The following is a 7,956-nucleotide window of genomic DNA, read 5'->3' as shown; positions in this document are numbered from 1 at the left end:
ATATGGTACTCTGGTCTAAAACAAAAATGAATGTATTAAGATGAGACTTCAAATTTGATATCTTCTGACATCACATTTTTAAATGCTGCCAAATTAATTTCAACGGCTCATGCCGTTGTAATCAGAAATTAATGAAATGCGTACACCAAAATAACCAGTTTTTTCCCTAGGTAAATACATAAAAGTTGATAGTTTTCGAATAAAAAAAACTCTTCGTTTGAGAACTTCTGAAAGTTTTAGCATTTGCATTTGGTACACAGATCTGCCAAATGACAGTGGTTTTAATTTAATCTTAATAAAAATGAAATTTTTTATGAACTTTTTTTTACATTATTTAAAGTCAAATATCGAAATGCCAGTGGTTCTCAACCTTTTAAAAAACGTTTAGCTGTTTTTTTAACTAATGACATTTGTATATTGTATAAGATATAAATAAATAAATACTTATGTTCAACAGTGACTAGTTAAACTTTCTCTATAACTTTTAAAATCACCCAGTAGGATTTTAGCTTCTGGTATTCCTACCAAGCGTCAATAATTTTTATGAAAAGCTTGAGCACATGATTATATTATAATAAAATTCCTTTGTATACACTATGAGTTTATAAACATCTATTAAAATTTACAAACTACGATAGAATAGGGCAAAAAGAAAATAAGATCAACGCGTGAAAAATATGATAATACGAAATGAAAAAATATATGTCACACGTATATTAAAAGCTAAAATTAAATCAAAATTAAAATTAGTGTGACTACTATAAAGTGTTCAAATAAATGACTTAACAAACTGTATCCACTAGTTTTGTTTTAGATTTAATTTTGCAAACATAAAAACAATGTTAATGCTGGCTAAGGCATCTAATAAGCATCAATCTGTTCTTACCTCCAAGGCGACCGAACCATCGCGTCTCCCTCAAAAAAAAAACTTCAAGTGACAGACAAACTTCTTGTCGCACAAAAATGACTTGTGTGTAAAGAGGGAAGGTTACGAAAAAAAAAACGTGGATCGCCCTGGCAAATGCTGGAGCAGCAGGAACGTTAAAAAGCCTTCAGCCTTGCTAAGGTGATAAATAAAGCTACAATTAAATATTACAATAAAGTTTAGTTAATAATCCTGAAAATAAATGATAAAAGAAAAATACGCGAGCTCAAGCGTTTGCGGGGCGGTTGAAATTTACGTTTTTTGATATAGTTTATTAATGTATCTTGTACACATAGCAGAAACAGATTATCAAATAATTAAATAAAATATTGTGTTTTCACTTTACATTGTACTGTATTGTGTGTTGTACAAAAAGATCTAGATAACTAAGTGAAAAGCAACAATAAAAGTGTTTATGTGTTTACTTTTTGAAATGTGATAAAATAATAATTGTGTTAATTCACAAATTGATTTAATAGTGGCGAAGCTACTATTCATATAAGTTCATTGAAGGGCACTTAGTATGAAACACAGACGATTGCAGAGTGGGCCCTGATGGTGAGGAACGGCCTAGTGCTTTGACTTACCGGGCCGGTATCTGTCGAGGGAGCCGTAATTGTGGGGGTAAATGGCACGAGGAGAGTAGCCGTATGTGTCCCGATGCAATGGGTCGTATCGGTATCCAGGGACATGGATGCGTTCACCGGCATGGATTGGGTCGTCGTAGATCGATTTGCCGAATGGCCAACCTGAACCCAATTCCGGAAGATCGCTGATTGGCCGGAAGATGCCTTTTGGACGAGTATGGATGGGATCGGTGGCCCTTATGTCTTGTGATCCTAAAAAAAAATAACTTTGTAAAACATCACCAGCAATTTGAAGAATTCGTACCAAAAAAGAGAAGAATTTTAAGAAAATAATTTTGGTCAAAAGTATACAAGGTATCAATTTTAAAACTTGCAATTGGCAATATCTCTCGAACTGAAAAAGTTATTGAGAATCACTCAAAACAGTTTCGGTGGTTCCTAGGGGGAATCAAAATGGCATAGTAAATGACCTTTGAAGCCACAGCCTATTTGGTACAAATCTTAATTTTTTTATTATATTCAAGGATGGGTGGAGGTGCGTCACTTACCATGTCATTTTGATTCCCCCTAAGAAACACCAAAACGGTTTTTAGTGATTCTCAAAAATTTTTTCAGTTGAGAGATATTGCCGATTGCAAGTTTTAAAATTGACACAGTGTATACCCCAAAAAGTTTTATAAACAGTTATTATTATAGTGCAAAATTTGTAAATTATAAAAATTTTCAAAAATATACTCATTTTCAATTGACGATGCCTTCAAAAGCGAAAATAAAATGTCAACACATAATAAACAACAACAAAATAATACTGCTAATATTTTCTACAAAAATGTTTGGATAGTCATATTTTCATTTTTGTTTCCAATTAAAATTACTAACGTGCAATCACAGAATTGCATAATTAATCTTTCCAACATTCCACGTGTTTTTAGAAAATACAATAGTATGTACCTAATGTAATCTTGCCACTACTAAAAAGAGCCGTAATGTCTTCTTTCCAAATGTCTTATTTGCTATATCAGAAAATATGAATGTTTTTAAAAATTCGCTAAAACGTTAACTTTTGTTTATACCTATGTATACATAAGTAGGAAACATACGACTTTTTAGTTTCTGAGATCCTTTTTACGGACCTCGAAAAGGCACTATACTATACACCATACGGACAAATGATAAAAATCGAATATTATGAGTTCCACAATGTTTACTAAAAGCTTTTTTGGTTTTCATTTAAAAAATTGTATTGCATGTAAATAAACATCTATGAATTTTTTTGAGATAGTTTTAGCAAAACTGCAATAATAGTAGGACCTAATGTGATAAAAATGTTAAAGAGTAAAACTCGTACATCAAGTTCATGATTGTCCAAGTTTGAAAATAAAACTCAAAGCACTCAAAAAACGAGCTAAAGGTGTCAAAAAATTTTTAAAAAACATTAAGAAAAGTTATATGAAAATTAAGAATATAAAAAAATCTAAAATTGAAGTCCTTCTATGACATTATTGGTAGGTAAGTAACTAAGTTCTGAAATTAAACTTTGGTGTACAAAATGTCTATTAATAAACAGAATCTATTCTCTTGTACTATATTACAAATGTTCCAAGTTTATAAAACTAACTTTAATAGCCTTGAGTCGTAACTCACTGTTTGGCGCTCTGGATTTACGTATATTTTGCAATTGCCTCCCACCACGTGTAGCATGAGTCGGCCCAGTGTCGTCCGTAGCGAAAACACGGACCTTGAATTTCACTAAAATCTGTTAAAATAACAATTATCAAATTGTAGTAACAGTCCTTGACAGCTTTACCTTATTATACGACACTCAAAAAATAAACAGTTACATTTCGGAAATTTGCTCGTAGACAAGCGCGCGACGGCACTGCAATGTAGTGGGGGTAAATAAATCCCGATCGCCGAACAGTAACTCATAACAATTCTTTACACCCATAATAATTTAAAGTCATAAGTTACTTCATATTTAAAATGTATGGAAAGAAATTAATAATTCATTGCAAAATTTTACATGTTGAGAACCTATTCAAATACTAATAAGAAATTTGATATTTGTTAAAAACAGTTGATCAAAAGCTTGGCAACAACATTGCTTTCATTCGTGACCTAAATATCCTGACACAAAACTTGACTGACCAGCTTCAAAACAAGATACAGAGTAGGTGTCTATTTTTATGAATTTTGGTTTGAATAAACTTTATTGAAATTCGGAAAAATCACTGTTAATTTTTTTGAATTGAGCAACAACTAATTTCCATTTGTCTACGTGTTTCATTAATTTTTGTTGATAAAAATAAATAAATATATGTTATATTATTTTGGTTACCAATGTCACACAATATACCTAATCATGGTCTTAAAAAAATCTGTTTTATTGTTAAGACTTTGTGTCAGACAAAAAATATTTTTGTTCAATCCTCTATGTTAAAATTGAATTTTATCTACTCTTGTCTTCATGTTAGCTTTGCTTTCAAAGATAAAATTTAATTTTATCGTCTTGTATAATAAATAACTATTAATAAAATATTTATGCATATGAAAAGTTATATCGTACGAGTATATTAGATTAAATTTCTGATTAAATTGGCCGATGACTTTCAAAATAAAGTTGGCAACATAAAGTAATACAACATATAAAAATTGACAAGTCTCATATCATCTATTTTTACATTATTCGATGTTGGCAGTATATATTTTTTAATACTTACACTAAAAAAAATRAGATATTTATTGTATTTTCTTTTGATATATCAAACGTTTTGCTTGTAAAAATTTTTATTCACAATTACTATAGCAATATAGCGATTCCTAACGTTTCAGAGATCAAAAAATACGTCATTCCATCTTTTAGTTGGGAAGAAATTTATGTAGGATTGCCAACTTTCTGAAAGGAAATGTCAGAAATGTCAAAAACACAATATGTTTGCATAGTAACTAAGCCAATGCATCAACTTTGTTAGAAAAACAGGTATTGTACTATTTAAACAATATATGATTTTAAATAAAGTACAAAGCATATACAAACAATGGTGGGAATTCCGGGGTTACGAGGCTACGCCTTTCGATCAAATAACCTAAACCAATGAAATATTTCCCACTTCGGTTGCAATATACTATATCCGTATAAAATAAATTACATAAAAAACTGTTTTGAGTTCGTTTACAAGCATTAGAAAATTAAATTATAATTATAAAACTATATGTAACAGATAATTTCTTTAAATAAAAATGCCAGAAATTCAAGGGTACAACCTTTGAAATAATTTATCAAACAATGGAAAAGAACAATGAATAAATCTGATCGTTTATCACTTATCATATACATAGAGAAACATAGTTTAAAAAACAAAATAGATACATTTTGATTCACTTAGACAAAAGGTTATTTGCAAAATCGTAGTACCGTGATTTTTTGTAACTGGAAACAATACATTTTTGGAAATGGAAATATTAATTTTACTTTTTTTGATTATTTTGGGATTTAAAAGAAACTCTATAACAGTTTTATATAAATATAACTGCAATTTAATAATTCTCACAGATGAAAACATTATAAACAAAGAATTTTACCTTTAAGGGATCCGACAAAGGACTGCCAGAATTTAGCTTTTTTGGAAGCCGTTTCGTTACGGCCGATCATTTCGAGATGATTCTTGAACATTTTGCCGGATTTTTAGATTCGCTGCTACTTCTACTATAGATGAAGCCTCGTCGTTCGTCTACTAAAATTCCAAACCATCAGTAGTATCGAATTCGAGTATTTTGTTAATCCATTTAGTAGTGTTAGTAAAATTTTCCTTTCGGGGTATTAAGTAATGACCGCAATGTATACGATCACTATTAGTATCCCACAGAAGCAAGTGAAAAGTTCCACCACTTGGAGAGCTTTCGAGTCCCACGCCATCCCGTACTAATTTGGCGAGAGGCCCAGGCTAGTATCAGTTCTCCTTTACTATCGCTGATTCTATATTTAGGCCGATGCATTCTTAAGCAATGGCCTCATCATTTCGCAAACTATATGTTTCACAAGTTTAATAATAAAATTGCTGTTGGCGCAGGTGGTTCCTTTTGGTCCAAAGCACAACACGTGCACCAAAATTGGCCCGATTTGGAGCCTTGAACCTACCATTTTCCAACTTCTTCTTACGTAATAATGCGTCTCGATTGCTGGTGCGTACCCTTCCTATGTAGGACAAGGCATGCCGATGCCAGGACCAGAATAGAACGCTTAATTTAGCCCCTCGAGAAAATCCAGAAAAATGCAAAAAATATATTTTCTTTGGTGCAAGATTTTAGCCCCCCAAGTGCTGCAAGCGAAACCATACTCACCCTAGGTGTTAGTTTAGGGGTTATAACACTTTGAATGTTAAAAATGGCACTTTACTGACCTAAGTGGCTTTATTTACCGAGTCGTGGTGAGCGACTGCTGGCGTTCGACACTGACTGCAGGCTGGTGGTTTGCGCTCGACGACATGGTCCAGCACCGACGCCGACGTCACGACGCCCCCCTCCATACCATTGAAGAGTATTTTGGAAAATTCGCGCTTTTCGGTGGTCGATTGTTGTCGAGGTGTATTTATTGCGTTGGCCGTGTTTGTTTGGCCATACGCAGGAATGGACAGAAATAGAACAGTCGGCCCACTTACATCCGAAAAATGGCAGGGGGTTTATGGGAAGGTCGCGGATTTAAATGTAACAAAACGAAGACTAGGGTCAAGGGTAGAGTATTGCACGTGATAGGGTTTTTTACCTTAAGAGAGAAGGTTTAGATTTTTGGAAAGGTGTCAAAGTGTAGAAGAGGATTTTCATACTCTGAAACTACTGTTAGTCGACATCATTTAATATAAATTACCTCAAAATTTGTTATTGCAGTGGCAGGCCAAAAATATAGAAAGTTTTGGTAGCCGTACTAAAAATATACAATGTATTTCTCCTTCGGCCACCACAAAATCGTCATAGTGGATAATAATAAACAGAGTTAAATTTCTTGAGTACGGTCCATTATTGGATAATATATAACACCTTGAAACAATCTACTATACAAAATTCTTGAATATTTTCTTATATTCAGTATGAGTTTTCTTTCAGTTTTAAGCTCGATCAAAACCACAGTTAAATCAAATATCAAATACGAATTGACAATTTCGAATGGTTATCAAAGGCGAGTTTTGTAAAGCAAAATATTTTAACCAAAGGGAATGTTTATAATACTATTACCGYGTCTTATGTAAATGGATTAAAATCTTTTGGGTGGTAATTCCTCCGTGTATGAATGATTATTAATATTTTTCAATAATTTTTGTTTTATTTTATCTTGTTGAAAAGAAAAAACTCACTCAAATTACTCAAACAGAGATTTTTTTTAGAATTTGCTTAGATGATGTAACTAGTATTTTGTGAGCAAAAGCATTCTAATAATTTTTTTTGTCAGTGACAAAACAGTGGCTTCTAATCATTACTTATAAAAAAAATAAGCAGATTTGTTGCTGATTTGTGACGAAATGTTTTTAAATGGTTTCGCCGCTGTAAGAATAAAGTGTTAGATCTCAACAATCGTTGGTCATATTCCTGTGGTTTTTGAATTTACAAAAGAAAATAGAGCAATTTACAAGAAACTAAGGTTCGATGGAAATTCTAGTAAACGAATTCAATTTCTAAAGAAACTTTGAACTAGATTAACAATATTAACATTAAGGTACAAGTGACTGTTTAATTTGACTATGAAACTGGCCCTAAATCTATTCGAGCTAACTTTGGTTTAATAATTTTAATGATTTTGTTGTGAAACATTTCAAATCAATGTTTTTTTAAATTATGAGTCGTCTCTGATTACATCTTTCAACATTGATAATTGTTAAAGTTATATAAATTTTTGAGGTAATTTTTTTTGCTTTTCATTGGTCACATTCAAAAAGTGGTAACTTGCAAATTTAAACATTTAAAAAAGAAAATACGTTTTATTGTTAACAGTCTTGCTTGAAGGAAGAATTCCTCAAGATATTTTGTTCTATTTACAGAACACACTGTACATACAGGCAAAACAATACAAATTGTACCATTTTAATACAGGGTGTTTCGTCTAAATCCCACATTAGAAGTATTGGGAGTTGGAATAATCGTATTTATTTGAAAATTGTTACATAGCCATAAACCATTAAGTCCTCCTAAATGAAAATATTTTTAAGATGGCGGCACTTCCGGTTATACCGGTAGTCGGTCTGAACTTTCTTTAAATGAAAAGGTATATTATTTACTGCGTTTTTGGATTAATCGGATTATTTTATGGGAGTTCATCAGCTTTCCCTATACCTAAATTTAGCCGTTTTTTTTTTAATATTTGGAGTTTTTTAAAAATTTTTGGTTCTGTACCTTCCAATTTAAAAAATCGGTAACTCTGCTATTTTTTAAAATTTTGAATTCGTTTTTTTGGCG

The 7,956-nt window shown here is 31.7% G+C and overlaps 1 protein-coding gene across 4 annotated transcripts in view; it reads right to left on the bottom strand.

Moving 5' to 3' along the window:
• Positions 1-6,069, bottom strand: part of LOC123004872 — a 14,179-nt gene extending 8,110 nt beyond the window's left edge. For 2 of the 4 annotated variants that reach the window (XM_044398371.1, XM_044398374.1), the window contains exons 1-3: positions 5,913-6,069; positions 5,095-5,246; positions 1,513-1,764 (exon numbers count right to left, since the gene is read on the bottom strand). In XM_044398371.1, coding sequence (XP_044254306.1) covers positions 1,513-1,764; positions 5,095-5,185 — 343 coding nt within the window. In that variant the 5' untranslated portion in view covers positions 5,186-5,246; positions 5,913-6,069. Of the gene's footprint in view, positions 1-1,512; positions 1,765-5,094; positions 5,247-5,853; positions 5,870-5,912 lie in introns of those variants that run through there. The other 2 variants (XM_044398373.1, XM_044398372.1) reach the window with 2 other exon arrangements.
• Positions 6,070-7,956: the final 1,887 nt, after the last annotated feature.

Source organism: Tribolium madens, unplaced genomic scaffold (assembly GCF_015345945.1).
Source record: "Tribolium madens isolate multiple individuals breed KSU strain unplaced genomic scaffold, Tmad_KSU_1.1 Scaffold_20;HRSCAF=117;Tcas5.2_LG4, whole genome shotgun sequence".
In the NCBI taxonomy this organism is placed as follows: domain Eukaryota; kingdom Metazoa; phylum Arthropoda; class Insecta; order Coleoptera; family Tenebrionidae; genus Tribolium; species Tribolium madens.
Note: the sequence above shows the minus strand (reverse complement) of the source record. Positions and strands in the feature narration are given on the sequence as shown.